Below are 18,558 nucleotides of genomic sequence, written 5' to 3' on the forward strand. Positions count from 1 at the left end.
TTGGAGGTTCAAGATACAAGAGGATATGTTCTCTGAGAGATTAGTGAGGTTCGAGTCAGTCTAAAGAAGGACAAGGATGTCATCAGCATAGGTGTAAATTGTTTCAAGGGAGGATAGATGGAGGAGTTTTAGAGAGCAAGCAACAGCAAAAAGGGAACAATAATGAAAGTTATTAATGCCTTTCTAGAGCGGCGCTCAGAATCCAAGAATGGAATTTGAAAGCTCAGCGTGGGGACCTAACCCCTACAGAGACTTTCAGTAATCTATCATTGCACCGTCTAATTTGAAAGGTTATAAAATAACTTCATGAAGTGGTAAGTAATTCTGGATAGCGGTATATAAGAAATAAATTACATTACATTACATTACATTAAATCTCCATAGAGTGCATAAAATGTCCAGTGCTTAACAAATGCAAAATCCAAAAACTTAACTTCAATGCCTAAACAGCGATGGTCCGGCGGGGTTCTGACGCGTTTCGCCAAACCGGCTTCTTCAGAGAACCCGCTATGCTGTAAGCGACCTCAAATATTAATTTTCCTAGTTCAAAAGGAAAAACTCTCTCATATCCTGTGACGTTTTAGAGAGGACATATAAATGTTGAAAAGGATAGGAGATAAAGGTGAATCTTGCGGGACTCCACAGATTGGTATCCAGGGGGAGGATGAGGTGCCATTCATGTTGACAATGTAGGATCGGGAACGAAGGAATTTTGAGAACCATTCAAGGACTGTAGAGGTGATGCCAATCTCGGAGAGTTGGTAAATTAGAATATCATGGTGAACAACGTCGAAAGCGGCAGAAAGATCGAATTGCAGGAGGACGGCGAACTTGTTGCGGGAGTGAAGTTGTTGAACCTTGGAGATTAGGGAGGTCAATAGGGATTCGGTGCTGAAATTGGGGCGAAAGCCATATTGGTAAGGTAGGAGAATAGAGAATTTCTCTAGATAGGATGGGGGCCATGGGCATTCATGATAGCAACAATGACTAAATTAAATACAAGTCCTCGTTTTATGTGATGAATAACTGAATTATACACTAATCCTCAGATGGCCATAATGGTAACTCTTTTTCTTTCTGTCTCCCTCCCTGCCCCGTATGTCTTTATGTCTTTCTTTCTTCCTTCTATTGGCTCCTGGCGCTATCCATCACCATTTCCTTAGTCCTCTGTACTCTTTTGGCCCTCATCGATCCTCCACTGCATTTATAACCCTTTCGGTCCCGGCTCCATTCCTATCTATCCTTCATAACATTGCCTCCAAGACCATTCTTCCTGTCCCTAAATTCCACCCCCACCCATCTTCTATTCCTTTTTTACCCTTTCTCTTGCACCCCCACCCCAGGACCAATTTCTCTTTCGTCTTTCCCCACAGTACTGCAACTCTCCCCCTCACCATTACTTTAACCCTCTTCACTCAACCGCACCCCAACACCAGAGCCTGCACCAATTCAAACCTCACCCCCCTCCCCACCTACCTCCTCCCTGGCCACTGCACTGAATCTTTGGGCAGGCTGCTCCTCCCCAGCCCTTCACCCTGATGGACCCTCCACCCTGATGGACCCTCCACACACACATCTGGTCCACTGCCCTCACAGGTCTGCCCTCCCTCTGCATAGGTCTGGCCTCCTGGACCCCCATTACTTATCCGAGGCAGCAGCAGTGGTCCTGACCTATCAACCCCTCCTCCCTCACTCTGTGCCCCAAAGCAGTAGCAGCAGCAGCAGTCCTGACCCGCCAATCCCCCATTCCTTACCCAAAGCAGCAGTGGCAGTACTGTAAACAGGCTGTTTGCGGCCAGCCCCGGCAGGGCCTTTCCTCTACCGCATCCGAAGTGATGCTGGCTTACTGCGAACAGCTTGTTTACAACGCTGCCACTGCTGCTTTGGGTAAGGAATGGGGGGATGGCAGATCAGGACTACTGCCACTGCTCTGAAACACTTTCCTGCTAGGGGGATCCTCCCTGAGACACTTCCCTGCTTCTCAGTTCCTCCCTGCTCGGCGGTTCTTCTACTGCGCATGCGGAGGCATGGAGTTTCAAATGCGCATGCGCGGCTAAGGTTTTATTATAATAGATATATAAATTTGTCAGTAGAGGAGGTAGCTCAAATTAAAACGCATTTCACCTTCAGATGAGTGCAGGCCTTCCTGAAATATTTAGGTATTCAAATTACTAGGGATGTAGACCAACTATTTCAAGCCAATTATGGTATATTTTTGAGAAAGTTAGCAAAAGGCTTTGAAAAAAGCAAAGATAAATTTTATGACTAGGTAGAATGGTGGCCTTTAAAATTAACTTGTTGCCTCACCTTTAGAATTTGTTACAGTCCTTGTCCTTCAATCCCAAATCAGACTACAACAGTTGCAGAAAGATATTTATAGTTTCGTTTGAAAGGGGAATCCCCTTAGAACAGGGGTGTCAAAGTTCCTCCTCAAGGGCCGCAATCCAGTCAGGTTTTCAGGATTTCCTCAATGAATATGCATGAGATCTATTTGCATGCACTGCTTTCATTGTATGCTAATAGATCTCATGCATATTCATTGGGGAAATCCTAAAAACCCGACTGGATTACGGCCCTCGAGGAGGGACTTTGACACCCCTGCTCACTCTATTAAATCCATTGTGAAAAGATATAAGATAGATAAAGGCTTGGCGATACCAGATTTACTGTAAAAGAAAGAATACTATTGTATAAAAGTTATGGAACTGGCAGAAGGATAATCAATAAAAGCACTATCTAGTTTGAACCACATTATTTAGGATGCAGAAGGCTAGATGACATGGGATACCTACAGACAACATTCACCTTACAAATTTGGTAGAAGTATCAAGAGTGAATTGAAGGGAAATGGAATAAATTGCTTCTTACTCCCATCACCTTAGAACTCCAATGGGGTAAAGAGGGAAGTAAGAACATAAGAATAACCTTACTGGGTCAGACCAATGGTCCATCAAGCCCAGTAGCTCATTCTCACAGTGACCAATCTAGGTCACTAGTACCCGGCCAAAACCCGAGAAGCAGCAACATTCCATGCTACCGATCCAGAGCAAACAGTGGTTTCCCTCATGTTTTTCTTATAACAAACTATGGACTTTTCCTCCAGGAAATTGTCCAAACCTTTCTTAAAACCAGCTACGCTATCTGCTCTTACCACAACCTCTGGCAACGTACTCCAGAGCTTAACTATTCTCTGAGTAAAAAAATATTTCCTCCTATTGGTTTTAAAAGTAGATTATATGCATAGCAGAAATATGGCAAAGAGACTTTTTGGAAATTATTGGAGCATGGAGAGCTCAAATCTTTTGACCAAGTACAACCCAAGTTATCCTGGGATGCACTGGGGAGGAGTTTAAAGCTCTGAGTGGCCCATAGGAGGGGTCTTAAGCACCTGGTCCTACTGTGATGTACTGGGAGTGGCCCAAGACGCAGCTTGGCCAGATATCTAAGGCCACACCTATGGGAGGGGCCTTAGGCACCTGGGCCAATCAGGGTTTAGGCCCTGCCCCGATGCTTCTCAGGATGCACTGGGAAGGGGAAGGCCTGCCATTGTGAAGAGACGGGCCTGCCAACCGAATGGTGTAGGCTTCCTTCTGGCCAGCCTTACAGTCAAAGGTACCCAGGGGGAAGGGTATCGGCATTTGGGGGGGTTTAGAGTTTTGGGGGGGTCAGGGTCATCGGTAGTTGAGGTGGGTCATGGGTTCAAGGGGGGCCTGCAGGCAGGAGGGAGTGAGCATCTCTCCTGTTTATCGTGGTTAGGGGGTGTGCTTGGGGGTTCTGGCAGGAGGGAGTGGGCATCCTTTCTTTTGCGGGCTTTCGAAGGGGAGCTCGGGATTCCAGCAAGAGAGTGGGTTAGGTCCCCTGTTGCAGCCACTCAGCTAATTTCCCCTGCCTCAGCTTATGGTTGCTGTGTCCTGACTTTAGGATCCCACAGCAGCATAGATAGGCGGTTGAAATGAAGGCCAGAATTTTTTGGACCTACTTTTCAGCTGCCTTTCTTGCCGTGAATCACGGCTGGGTAGCCGCGTTAGCCCACCTAAAGCCACTTCTGGTGTTGGCTACGCCTACTTTGGCGTTCTACAGCCTGAAGCGGCTACCTAGCCATGATGCCAGCTGCAATTTATTTAGGCATCGGTAGGCGCTTCAATACTGACATTTTTTTGCCTTTTCTAATGGCATTTTTCAATTAACTTAGGCATTGGCAGGGAGCCTACCAATGCCTAAGTTTAGGCACTGGTTACAGAATTTCCCTGACAGTGCCTATCTGATCTCTGACTTTACCTTCATATTACAAGGCACACAACATTGCTGATCATTACTGTGGCATTTCCTGTTTGATAAGGTTGGTCATCTCCCAGATCCCAAAAATTATTCTTTTTTTACATTAAGTTTTTCATGAAAAGTGCTTTGCTTTCTTAAATACCTCAAATAGTACACAAACCTCTTCACTGGTGATGTCTTTCATGTCGTGATATTCCAGCATCCTAAGCTCATGTTCAGTAATATCCAGGGACATCAGGCAATGTCTCTCCATGCCCTCAAAGGGACTATGAACTGGGTCTTCAGCATTCCTTACTGCTTGGTTACATTCATCTCCATTTTCATTCTGTTCTCTCTCTTTACTAAAACATGAGGCACTCACTGCTAAGTCTGGCCCTTCACTTTGCACCCATTTAGCTTTGTTGTGCTGGTGTTTATATTCATCGATTGAACCAGTTGGATCAGAGATGGCCTCCATATTATCCTTGGAGACAGCCATATTAATCAACATGTTTTTCAATAAAGTCAGCTTTTCCAACACACCAGTCAAAGTATCAACAGCCCTGCAGTACAGATATGGCAAAGGAATATTTATAAAAAGAAAGTGACAAATTAGTCCTGATACAAACTAATAAGTACCTGTATAATAGTTATTCCACAAAACATATGTTTTTGCAATTCAAATCCTTTTCCTGCATAAGGTTGAGAAACTCTTGCAAGAGGAGCAGTAAGAGAACATGAATGAACAACCATGATGACAGAAAGGAAAATGAGGATAGGAAATACAGTAGAAGGCACATGTACCAGTGATAGAACTGAGAAGAGGCAGACATGAAGCTGCTGGTAAAAGGAATTGTGAGAGTAAAAGAAAAGATGAAAGAGGTAGAGAGAAATGAGAAAATGCAGATAAAGGAGTGAAAGGAAAGGAGGGGGAGAAAAAGAAAATTCCCACTTGCATACATCCCTGTTTATGCCCGAATTGCAAGTTTTCAAGTTTATTATTAAGTTTATTAAGATTTGTTATCTACGCAATATCATATATTTCAATGTGTATAACAATTTAAAAAATAAAAATAAAAAAGAGGGAGGACAAAACAAGACATTGTATACTAATTATATACGTTCTAATACAAATTGTACAAAAGGCAAGGGGGATGAACTACAATCTTTAAAGAAAGAAAAAGAAACATTTAGGGAAGAACACATATGTGGGAGCACATAAAAAGAAAATAAAGTAAAATAAAGAATAATTTGGCGACCTACTCATAAGATTCATTAAGGTCTAAAGATTTAGTACTTGGTAAGTTATGCTTTCTATGTTTTGAATGCATCCTTATACAGAAAGCTTTTTAAGGAGCGCTTGAATTTATCTAAGGAAGGTTCATTACGTAGATATAATGGTAAATTGTTCCAAAGCTGGGGTGCTATGACCGAGAAAATGGTAGATCTCCTGGTCCCTATTATTTTTAGAGAAGGAATAGTTAATAAATGTTGTTGTGTTGATCTGAGTGCCCTAAATGAAGAATACGGTATCAAAAGACGAGCCAAAAATATCGGTGCATATGATTGTTGAATTTTAAAAGTTAACAGTAAGATTTTAAAAGGTATTCTATGTGTGATTGGTAGCCAATGTGCAGCTTGTAAAAGTGGTGTAACGTGATCATATTTTTTTGAATTTGTAATAATTTTTATTGCTGTATTTTGTATTAGCTGTAGCCTTCTTATTTCTTTAGCCTAGAAATGATTAATGAGTGGATTAAAATGTTGAGAGCTTCAGGTTTTAAAACTTTTGATAATGATCTGATGAGACGTAACTTATAAAAGCAATTTTTAACTACTGAACTAATTTGGTTATGATAAGAAAGTTCCTGATCTAGTGTTACTCCCAATATTTTTGTTGTAGTTACTAATTGCCTCTTTCACACTTGCAGCACATTACTCACAGCTCAAAATCCATCCATAAAATGAGGTCTGTACTTTAGCACCTCTATTTTGCAGAAAATGGAACTCAAATAATGAAAGAGGGGGAAAGGTACACACACAGAATAAAGGTTCTACCTAGGCCAAAAACAGATGCTACTTCAAGGACTGCATGCAGCTATCTTTAAAGACATAGATAACAGCAATATTTTCTGCAAAAGAATGTTCCATGAGAGCTTCAGCAATGATGGAAAAACCTTCCAGATATATAAAACAGGCTAGAATAAGAAACAAGTTCTCTCTAATTTTCACAAGAGTGTAACTTTAAATGCATGAAAATATGAAAAGAACTGTGAATTCTGTGTCATGGCTCTGAAAACAACAGGGTTATCAATTAGATAGTGTAAGTAGCTTTAGTTGTACCTTAATGCCAATAAAGGCCAATTTTTCCTCATTATTTAAATGGTCCTATGTGACATCTTTGCAGAAAAGAGGCCTACTCCTATATCAGTTAAAATCAGAAGTCACACAAAGAAGCAGGAGATGTTAATGGCTATGAGTCAGAATCATATTTAAATCACAGCCTTGAAGAGCAGGGATAGGGATGTTGGCCACTTATCCATCTGAGCCATACACAGATAAATATGCTGTACAAGGAATGTTTCAAACCCAATATTACAGTCTTTCCAAGACATATTTAGTACGATTTGCCTCTTTTTACTTTTAGTTCATGTGTACTGCAGTACGCCTCTCTCCAGAGACAAGCAGGGGATATGCAGGCACACTTGGTGAAGTCCTCTGAGCCTGAATGCCAGTGCTCTCCCCTAGCTAGGTAAGCTTTTGAGCTTACTGGGCATGTGCAGGTGTCCCTACCAGTGTTCCCGCTAAGCTGCGCTGGCCTGCGCTGGCGCACAAAATATTACATCGCAGCGCACAAGTTTCTCTTCACAGCGCACACACGCGTCGCAAAGGTAAGGGGAGGTAAGGTAAGGGGACGCATTGGGGGGATTGCACTTCCCCACAATTGCCATGCTTCGGTTCCTCTTCTTCCTTCCTTCCTCCCCCCCCCCCCCGCGGGACCCTGCGGCACCATCAACTCTTACTCCCTCTAATGTCGGCCCTGCAGCTCCAGACTTCCTCGCACCTTCTCCCCTCCCCCTTTGGATCGCTATTATTTTAAATGTTATAGCCGCGGAGCTGTATCCATCAGTGGAGATGTCTAACCTCGGCCTGCCCCGGAACTCTTACTGCAGCAGCCGCCCGTCTAGGCAGGAACAGGAAGTCACTGTTGCAGTAAGAGTTCCGGGGCAGGCCGAGGTTAGACATCTCCACTGATGGATACAGCTCCGCGGCTATAACATTTAAAATAATAGCGATCCAAAGGGGGAGGGGAGAAGGTGCGAGGAAGTCTGGAGCTGCAGGGCCGACATTAGAGGGAGTAAGAGTTGATGGTGCCGCAGGGTCCCGCGGGGGGGGGGGGAGGAAGGAAGGAAGAAGAGGAACCGAAGCATGGCAATTGTGGGGAAGTGCAGAGCTGCAGGGAAGAGTGTTGCGGTACCCAGCTGGAGGGAGAAGGAAGATGAGGGAGGGAATTAAAGGAGATGCCAGGGCTTGGAGCGTAGGAGGAAGGTATGCCAGTCTAAGGGAAAAGGAAGGGGGAGATGTGAGAGCATGGAGGGGGAGCGAAAGATGGAAGAAAAGGAAAGGAGAGAGATGCCAGAGAATCAGGGAAGGGGAGATACCAGACTATGAGGAGAGGTGTGGGAGAGGGAAGGCGAGGAGAGAGATGCCAGACCAATGGGGTGAAAGGAGAGATGGAAGGGGGAGGCATACAGTTTCTGGAAGGGGCATAGAAGGAGAGAAGATGCCATATAGGGGAAGAGAGACGGCAGACAGTGGATGGAAGGAAGAGAGTTACAAGAAGATGAGGAAAGGAGAAACCACAGAAGACAAAGGTAGAAAAAAATTTCTATTTATTTATTGCTTTAGGAGACATGTGTCACTGTTTCTGTGAAGCATTGTATGCAGAGTCCAGCTTCTTGCTGGTTCAATTTAACCTTTGTCTATGTATTTTTATTTTATCCCCCCTTTTACAAAACTGTGAAGCGTTTTTAGCACCAGCCTTGGTGGTAGCAGCTCTGATGCTCAGAATTTTATGAGCATCAGAGCTGTTACCTCCATAGCTAAAATCCACACTACAGTTTTGTAAAAGAGGGAGGGGTTAGTTTGTGATTACATATTCCTTACTAGGCGAAGGTGTTTTCTGTGTTCTGTGTGTTCGAAAGACATGGTTTTCTGTTAGGATTGACGGTGTAGGATTGATCTGTGCTGGTCTGGCTTGTTTAGTTTTACAATGGGTGTATTGATGTACTGTTCACTGCAATATGTAAGATGCTGCCTTTTCCTAGGTACTCATGTGTGACGTGTGGCTTGTTACTAAAAATCACGTTTTTCGTACAGATGGGGGGGGGTGCCAAAAAATGATGGGCCCCGGGTGTTACATATGCTAGGTACACCACTGCATTATGTAAAGATACCAGAAAGCTGGCGAAGCAAAAACTTTAAGTAAATTGTTATTCTTCTAAGTTTTGAGTATTTAACCCTCCCACAATCTCATGGGCACTCGTTTCAAGTTTCAAGTTTATTGAGATTTTGATTTAAACGCAATATCAAATATTTTCAATGTGTATAACAAAAATAAATTTTGGGAAATAAATAAAACCATTTGAACAATAAACATACAAACATATCCATAGATGATTAAAATTACATAAGGAGTACAAGGATAAACTACATTTGTTTAAAAATGCGTCCTCTGCGCCTGCTCATAAATTTGTGGAGTATGTAATTTGTCGCTCATGCATATTTTTTTTTGCACACACCTCATCAATCCTTAGAGGGAACACTGGTACACCTAGAGCCCCTCACCTCAGCGTGTCAGTTTCTTCTTCGACCACTCCTGGAAGGTCGCAGTTCTCCCCTCTCTTCCTCAAAAAAATAAATTTATGAATAATAATAGGAGATAACTTTAATTAATCTTTTAAATCCCTCTAGTTATTAAAAAAAAACCCACAAAAAAACAGCAAAAAACAGGAGGCTTCTCTTCAGGAACCCCCCCCCCCCCTCCTCAAAACAAAGAAGAGTCGAGACAGTAAATCAAGTTCTGCAGGACCTTCAGTTAATTGGCAAAAACAACTATCAATATCCACAGCTTTCAAGTGCTTTGAGCTGAACTATAAGATCCAAAAAGCTCCTGGTCACGACCTTCAACAACTTCCTCACCATTCAATGGTATCAGAGTCGGCTATTAAAAAGGCTAAGATTTCCAAATCACCATTAAGTGCACCCCCTGGAATAGATCATTGTCTACTTGACTCCATAGGTTGCAAAATATATCAGAAGTCTATGCTATCATCCAAGATTATTGCACACCAGCTACAAATTCTCCATTTTCAACATCCTATTCTGCAGCAGCTAGAAGTCGCTTCCCCAGAAGCCATACCAAATCTTCTCGTTGCCCTTCAGGAATCCACTAATTAATTAAGACCAACTATGATGCCTATAACATGACATGACATGATAAGACATGACACATCGCACAGCGGCGGTGGCCATAGTTGCCAAGCGTTCAGCATGGCTTAGGGCATCAGAGAAGAATGCATGATAGACTTGCAGACGCTCCCTGCTTGGGAGACAGTCTTTTTGGGGAGAAAATACAAGCTACAGTCTCACAGGTTAAGGAAGATTCCTCGACCAGTAGGGAAATCTCAGTACACTCCTCAGAGCAACCTTGACATTTCAATGCCCTTCCACTTCATTTTCTTACCAAAGAGCTTACCATCAACAGTATTTTCAACAGTATTAGCCACGATGCAGATTTGCTCCTTATAATCATCTTACCCTACAAAGATCACATTCTTCTTCTTTCAACCCAAAGCAGTGTACTAGGGACAGGAAGCAATCATCTACATCTCAACTTCCTGCTCTTAAAACTACTCCTAGTTTTTGACCATCTGCCAGTGGGAGGATGGCTAACCTACATTTTTGCGGCTTGGCAAGACATAACGACAGACCAATGGGTCCTCTGCATAGTTTCTCAAGGATATTTCCTTAATTTCCTAACTTCATCCCCTCTCCCATCTGTAGTACCACACCAACACATTCCGCAACTAGCAGCAGGTCTCTCTTCTACTGCACAGCAATGCCATCGAGGAAGTTCCAGATTCCCAAGCGAACCAGGGATTCTACTCCAGATTCTTCCTCATCCCCAAGAAGACACAAAGTCTTCGTCCCATTCTCGACCTCAGAACACTCAATGCCTGCCTCAAGAAAGAAAAGTTCAGGATGATTTCTCTTCCAGAAATTCTTCCTCTTTTTGAAACAATACGATTGGTTAGCCGCCCTAGACCTCAAGGATGCATACATTTACATTCCAATTCATCCTTTTCACTGGCATTTCCTACGCTTCAAATTCCTCAGTCAACATTTCCAATACAAGGTTCTACCCTTTGGCCTTTCATCAGCGTCGAGAGACTTCACAAAGTGCCTAGCTGTAGTGGCAGCACACCTGCGAAGACAATAACATATGATATTTCCTTATCTAGACGATTGGCTCCTATTAGCGCATTCCAGAGACCGGTTGCTACTCACCATTCAAAACACAGTTCTCACCCTACAATCATTTGATTCCTCATCAATTTCCAAAAGTCCAACCTTACTCCAACACGCTCCCTCAAGTTTATCGGAGCTTATTTGGACACAGATGCTGCAAAGGCCTATCTTCCTCAGGACAGACATCAGTCCATCATAAATCTGGTAGATCACTTACGAAGGTCTTCAGCCTTATCTGCTCGCACCATTCTGCGCATCTTAGGTTATATGGCAGCTTTGATATCTCTAGTACCACATGCAAGACTCCACATGAGACCGTTATAGTGGCACCTCAAATTACAATGGAATCAAAAAGATCATTCTCTCACCAGGATAATTCCTCTCCCTGCAAAGATTCAAGATTCCCCTCCTTTGGTATATTCACTGTCCTTCCCTACAGGAGGGCTGTCCAATCCAATGTCCGCCTCCTCTTCTCACTATAATGACGGATGCTTCCAACCAGGGCTGGGGAGCACGTCTCGACCTCCTGCAGACTCAGGGTCAATGGTCCACAAATGAACGATCCCTACATATCAACAATTTAGAACTCCGTGCAGTATATTACGCCCTTCAAGCCTTCAGTAACTGGATTTACAACAAACACATTCTCATTTAAACGGACTATCAAGTAACAATGTTCTATATCAGCAAGCAGAGAGGTTTGAGATCTCTACCACACTGCAGAGAAGCATATCACCTGTGGACCTATGTTCTGACACTTCGGGTCCATCTAGAAGGGGTATATATTCCAGGAGAACACAATATCCTTGCAGACTCCCTCAACAAGAAACTTGATCCTCATGAGTGGATTCTCAATCCTTCCAACCTACAGCGATTATTTCTACACTGGGGAACTCCCACAGTGGATCTCTTTGCTCTCTTCGCCCAGCTCCTCAAGCAATTGCAAGGGATGTTTTCTTCATACATTGGGAGCACACCCTTCCCGTCATTCCTTCTTATTTCCAGAGTACTTCAGAAAGTTGCAAGAGACAATGCTCACATTATCATTGTTCCTTGTTGGCCCAGATAAATCTGGTATCCACTCCTGCTAGACCTTCTGGACGCTCCCCCAATTTCCTTGGGAGACCATCCCTCTCTTCTTTCTCAGCAGAACAGTCAATTACTACATCCCAATCTCGGCAGTCTCAGTTTAATGGCCTGGAAATTGAAAGTTAGCTCCTCAGTTTCCACTTCCTCAACCTGTAAAGACAATCCTTCTATTTTTTTTTTTAACATTTATTATGATACCTTTATTAAGCTGGTTTGTATAGCTGGACTCTTTCTTTTTCTTTTTTCTTTTTTTTTAAAAAAATCTTTATTCCTTTTTATTTCTCTCAACAAGTGTACAATATTATTCCAATTGATTCACATAACTCACTTGACATTCTTACACAATATTATTATACATGTTTTAATTCCCCCCCACCCACCTCCCATCCCTTCCCATATCAATAAAATAATCTATCCAAACATATACATACTTAGACATCCCTCTTCCTTAATACAATTAATCATACTTTAACCTAACCCTCCCCCCACCCTTTCTTCCTCAAACTCTTTTTTCATTTTATTATATACATTAATGCACAACAAATATATCTCATCATAGTACATATATCCCCTAATATTTCATAACAACATATTTCCAATAATTTTACCCCCTTTCCTTTTCTATTCATACATATATACCATGTTTCTTATATCCATTAATCAGTTGAAATATACCGCTATTTAATTGGATTATCCTATCCCCCCACCCACCCCCATTTCTACAAATTATCCCCTAAGGAAAAAGAATAAACCTTAATCATTATAATATTCAATTAATGGCCTCCACACCTCCTGAAACCTTTTAAAATGCCCCCTCTGTACTGCAAGAAATCTTTCCATCTTATACATATGGCATACTGAGTTCCACCAAAAACTACAATTCAGTTTATAACAGTCTTTCCAATTAGTCGTTATTTGCTGAATTCCCACACCAGTAAGAATCATCAGTAATTTACTGTTTGCTGCAGATATTTGGCATTTAGCCCTCATGCACATTCCAAAAACCACTGTGTCATAGGACAATGCCACATGACTCTCCATCATTAGGTTAACTTGATCCCAGATTGATATCCAAAATGCCTGAATACATGGACAATAAAATAAAAGATGGTCTAAAGTTCCAACTTCAATTTTACAATGCCAGCATCTATTAGACTTAGAGCAATCTAATTTTTGTAATCTAGTAGGGGTCCAGAATGCTCTATGCAACAAAAAGAACCATGTTTGCCTAATAGATGCCGACATCGTACCTTTAATTCTCCAAGACCAAATACGTGGCCATTGAGATGCATTAATCTGATGCTTAATCTCAATGCTCCAAATATCTCTTAATCCATTTTTTGGTTTCTTATTCAAATAATTAGATATAATTTTATACCACTTTGCAGCCTGGTGTCCCAGAAAATCTGCCTGGAAACATAAGAATTCTAAGCTGTAATGATCATTTAAAGATTTCCATTCAGGGAACCCCACCTGAATAGCCTGCTTTAATTGCAACCACTTATAACTTTGTTTTTTATTCAGACCATATTTATGTTGCAATTGTGAAAAATCAAGCAGCTTACCATTATCAATTACTTCTGTTAAGGATCTTATACCTGCTTTAATCCAATCCTTCCAGACAACCTTAAACCCGCCTATTTGTATCTTGGAGTTTACCCAAATAGTCTGTTGTTTCAATTTTAAAATAGAATCAGTAGTTAATTTGTCTACAAATCTTAATGTTTTCCAAGTATCCATTAATACTCTATTGTCTTTAAGTATTCTAGGCACTTTTATACCAAGCAGCAGATCAAGCCTAAGTGGAAAGATAAGTGATCTCTCCACCCGTAACCACTCTGGTAGTTGTTCCAAAAGCTCTGGGAGGACCCAATACATACCTTGGCGCATGATATAGGCCTGATGATACCTATAAAAATTGGGAAAATTTACCCCACCCTCCTCAATTGGTCTTTGCAAAGACACTAGAGCCACTCTTGCAATTTTACCCAGCCAAATAAATTTAACCAGAATACTATTTAATTTTTTATAGAAAGACCCCTGAAAAAACACTGGTATCATTCCCAATTGATAGCAAACTACAGGCAAAATCATCATTTTAACAGTTTGAACTCTTCCCCACCATGACAAATGTAAAGGATTCCATTGCTCACACAACTGTTACTTTTTGTAATAAAAATTTTTCATTTATTCTCATTGTCTCTTCGAGTGTTTTATTCAACCAAATACCTAAGTACTTTATTCCATCCTCTTTCCAAATAAAAGAGAAAGAATCAAGTATACCTTTTGTACAATGCACATTTAAAGGTAAAATCTCTGATTTAGTCCAATTTATTTTGTATCCTGAGAATTTTCCAAATGTATCTATTACCTCCAGTAGACATGGAATTGTTGTTTCCGGATTCCTCAAATGAAGCAAGATATCATCTGCATAAGCGGATACTTTATATTCCACTCCAGCACATGGAATACCCTGTATGTCCTTTGCCTGTCGAATAGCTAACAACAAGGGTTCAAGAACTATATCAAAGAGCAAAGGAGATAATGGACAACCCTGTCTAACTCCCCTCTGCAATTTAAAAGCATCTGAAAAATTATTATTTATGTATAAACGAGCAGTTGGGGAGCTATACAGTGCTTGAATCATTTGTATAAATCCGGATCCAATACCAAACCACTCCATAGCTTGATACATGAAATTCCATTCTACACGATCAAAAGCCTTCTCAGCATCTAGTGATACCGAAAAAGCCGGATCATTAATTTGTTTTGTTAAATAATACATCTGAAATGCCAGTCTAGTATTATTAGAAGAGTGTCTTTGAGCAACAAATCCAGTTTGATTCATTCCTATTATATGCGGAAGAGCTTTAGCCAATCTTAATGCTAAAATCTTAGCTAATAATTTACCATCTACATTTATTAAAGATATAGGCCTGTAGTTTGAAACCAATGTTGGATCTTTATTTGGCTTTGGCAAAACAATAGTTAAAGATTCTGCCATAGTGCCTGATATACAACCTTTATTCAGTTGATCCTGATATAATTTTAATAAATAAGGTAAAAGGGAAATTTGAAATTCTCTATAAAACTCTACCGTAAATCCATCTCCACCTGGAGCGGTCCCAGCTCTAAGGGATTTCAATGCCGTTTGTAATTCTTTTAGTGATATAGGTTCATCTAAACTTCTTTTTATATGATCAGGAACCTTAGGACCTTCAACTGAACTCAAAAAATCCAACCCATCTTTCTCTTTATTTAAATAAGACTCAGAAGAATACAGCGACTTATAATACTTCAAAAATTGTTTTAATATACTTCCAATTTGAGAATGAGAATTCCCTAACTCATCTTTAATTATACCTATTTTCTCCTTCCTTTTTTTTTTTTTTTTTTAAAATAATTTGCCAATAATCTTCCAGCCTTATTTGCACTACCATAATACGTTTGCTGAGTAAAAATATCTTTCTTTACTAATCCAGAGGAAATCTCATTATATTCACATTTTTTTTTACAATATTTGAAATGTAGCTTGTTCCCATTTGTTAATCAATTTTAATTCTAAATTTTTAATTTCTTTTTCCAAACTTACAAATTGCTTCCTTAGTTGTTTCTTTTTATATGCAGAATATGATATAATTTGTCCTCTCATCGTTGCTTTGAAAGCATCCCATAAAATTTCAATCGACATTTCCTCTAAATCATTAAACAAAAAATATTCACTAATTTTGTTCTGAAATTCTGTGCAAAATTTAGAATCAGCAATCAATGTATTATCAAACCTCCATACAGGTTTGGAATTATCTTGATCTACTAAGTTAACTTCTATCCACACACCACCATGATCAGATATTACTATTGGTTCTATGTCAGCTTTTACAACTTGCTGTACCATCTGATCTGAAACAAAAATATAATCAATTCTTGAAAACGATTGATGAACATGTGAACAAAATGTAAATTCCCGATCATTAAAATGAAGAATACGTCATATATCTTTTAAATTACATGATTGTATCAAATTATCTAATCCCATTGATTTCATAATTCTACTAGGCTTTTTATCCATTATTGGATCTATAACAGCATTGAAATCCCTTGCCACCACTAAATTAGTAGTAGCCAGTGGCAAAATTAATTGTTGTAAGATTTAAAGAATTCACTTTGATTCGAATTAGGGGCATACACATTTAGTAACGCCATTGTATTATTGCCCATGCTCATGTCAACAAGTAACCACCTTCCTTGAGGATCTGCTTTAACCATATTAAATGTTGCTGGACATTTTTTATTAATTAATATTGCTACTCCTGCTTTCTTTTTTATCGCTGGTGCATATAAACATTGCTTTATCCAATTATCTGACAGCTTCATAGACTCTATTCCAGACAAATGTGTCTCCTGCAGAAAACAAATATCTATATTTTGTTGCTTAATATATGACAATACCTTTTTCCTTTTTATTGGATGATTGAGGCCATTTATGTTCAAAGAAAAAATTTTAAAACCCATTATATAAATAAAATATAATATACAAATATATCCTTCTCAAACATATATTATAAACTTTTCCTTTTCCCTTAAACCAAAATACAAGCTTACCCTCCCTCCCCACCTTCTCTGTCCCTCCCAAATACCCATCCCCCTCCCTCCCCACCCCCATCATAAATGAAGACTTCGAAATGCACATACTGACTGTGTAAAAGAAAAACTCCCCACAGGCAACGTCATACTTAATTTACCCGCTTCCCTATAACTTCTTATTAGCAATGAAAAGACAAAAAAATATATATATATATTTTTTTTCCTTCTTTATTCCTTTAATTTTTTTTTTTTTGTTCCTTTTTTGTATTTATTTATTTTTTTAAATTTCTTCCTCTTCTCCTTTTCCTCCTGTCTTTTTTTTTTTTCCATCTAACCCTTAGTATCTCATATAACATACAAGAAATAAAAACTTCAATCTTTTATATGTATTTCCCAAACCTTCCCCATTACTCTATAAAAAAAATCTATTAATAACTTATAAATAAATTTCAAAGGCATTTTTATATCCTTTATTATATATTTTTTTTCCTTTTCTCTTCTTCCTTTTTTTTTCTCTTTCCTTTTTTTTTTTTCCCTTCCCCTTTACTTCTTTCAAATACTATAATCCTAACTCCTATTCCCCTCCTCACTTATACAAATAACCCTTTACATTTACCCTTCAACCCCTTTCAAAAATTAGAATAATCATTTAACACATTAGTCATTTCCATTTTTCCAAGAATTAGACAGCATTTATATATCATCATTCATATTTCTCATTTGAAGACATCAAACCTATGATCTTCTCTCTTCTATATGGATCAGCAGTCCAGACTATTCCAATTCAGACGTTCTTCATTAAACTGTCTTTACCAATCTACATCCAGCAGATCACTCAGCAACTTTCTCAATTCCATTGACCACAAAGCTCAGTCCAGAATGTTGTCAATCTCCACAGGTAAATTTCCTCTAGCTCAGTCCATTATACTGACAATCCTCATGGTTGAATTTCCTCAAACTCAGTCCAAAATGCTGCCAATCCCCACAATTGAATTGCTGCGAACTCAGTCCAGAATGCTGCCAATCTCTTCAATTAAATTATCACCATCTCCAACTATAACACTGCCAATCCCCACAGCTGCATTGCCTCAATCTCAGTCCAAAATGCTGCCATTCTCCACCTTTAAATTGTCACGAGCTCAGTCCAGAATGCTGCCAATCTCTTCAATTAAATTACCTCCATCTCAGACCATAACGCTGCCAATCTCCATAGTTGCATTACCTCAATCTCAGTCCAGAATGCTTCCCATCTTCACAGTTGGATTACCATAATCACAGTCCAGAATAATGCCATTCTCCTTAATTAAATTACTTCCATCTCAAACCATAACGCTGCCAATCCCCATAGTTAAATTGCCTCATGCTCAGTCCAGAATGCTGCCAATCTTCACAATCAAATTGCCTCGAGCTCAGTCCAGAATGCTGCCATTCTCCACAGTTAAGTTTCCTCAAGCTCAATCCAGAATGTTACCACTCCCCATATTTAAATTGCCTCGAGCTCAATTCAGAATGTTGCCAATCCCCACAGTCAACTGTCTCAAGTAATGGAAAATGACTGTTTTATATTCAAAAACAATGCCCCGCTATGAATAAAGTCAAATAAACATAACCTATGCATCACACTATTAAAACATTAACAGACTTCTCATTAATATCTTCATTTTCATTTTAGGTATTCATCGGGCTTTCACATTTATCTATATATTCTTTTAACTTCCCTGCTTCTTCAAAACTGAAAGTTTTGTTGTTATGAGTCACCCGCATTATAGCCGGGTATACTAATCCAAACCTGGCACCAATTGCTCTCAATTGTGGGCGTAATTCTAATAGCTGTTTTCTTTTATATGCAGTTTCCTTGGCAAAATCCGGGACTATAAATATCTTTGCATCCTGACATTTCATATTTTTATGTTCCTTTGCTAATTTCAGGATCTCTTCTACTTGCTGATATCTAAGTAGCTTACATTAAGTAGCGGTACATTAAGTAGCGGTACCTTTTGGCTGCTTAATCTCTTTGCTGGAATTCTGTGCGCCCTTTCTATCTCCAATGGAAACTTACTTTGAATTGGTAGAATCTTAGGTAGGAAATTTAACAGA

At 39.8% G+C, this 18,558-nt stretch overlaps 1 protein-coding gene across 1 annotated transcript in view; it reads right to left on the reverse strand.

Annotated features, from left to right (window-relative positions):
* The window catches only part of WRN (WRN RecQ like helicase), a 405,773-nt gene that overhangs the window by 325,747 nt on the left and 61,468 nt on the right, over positions 1–18,558 (reverse strand). Inside the window, exon 8 of the mRNA XM_033960777.1 lies at positions 4,439–4,820. Within this exon, the coding sequence (XP_033816668.1) occupies positions 4,439–4,820 (382 nt within the window). The remainder of the gene's footprint in view (positions 1–4,438; positions 4,821–18,558) is intronic.

Source organism: Geotrypetes seraphini, chromosome 1 (genome assembly GCF_902459505.1).
Source record: "Geotrypetes seraphini chromosome 1, aGeoSer1.1, whole genome shotgun sequence".
Classification (NCBI taxonomy): Eukaryota; Metazoa; Chordata; class Amphibia; order Gymnophiona; family Dermophiidae; genus Geotrypetes; species Geotrypetes seraphini.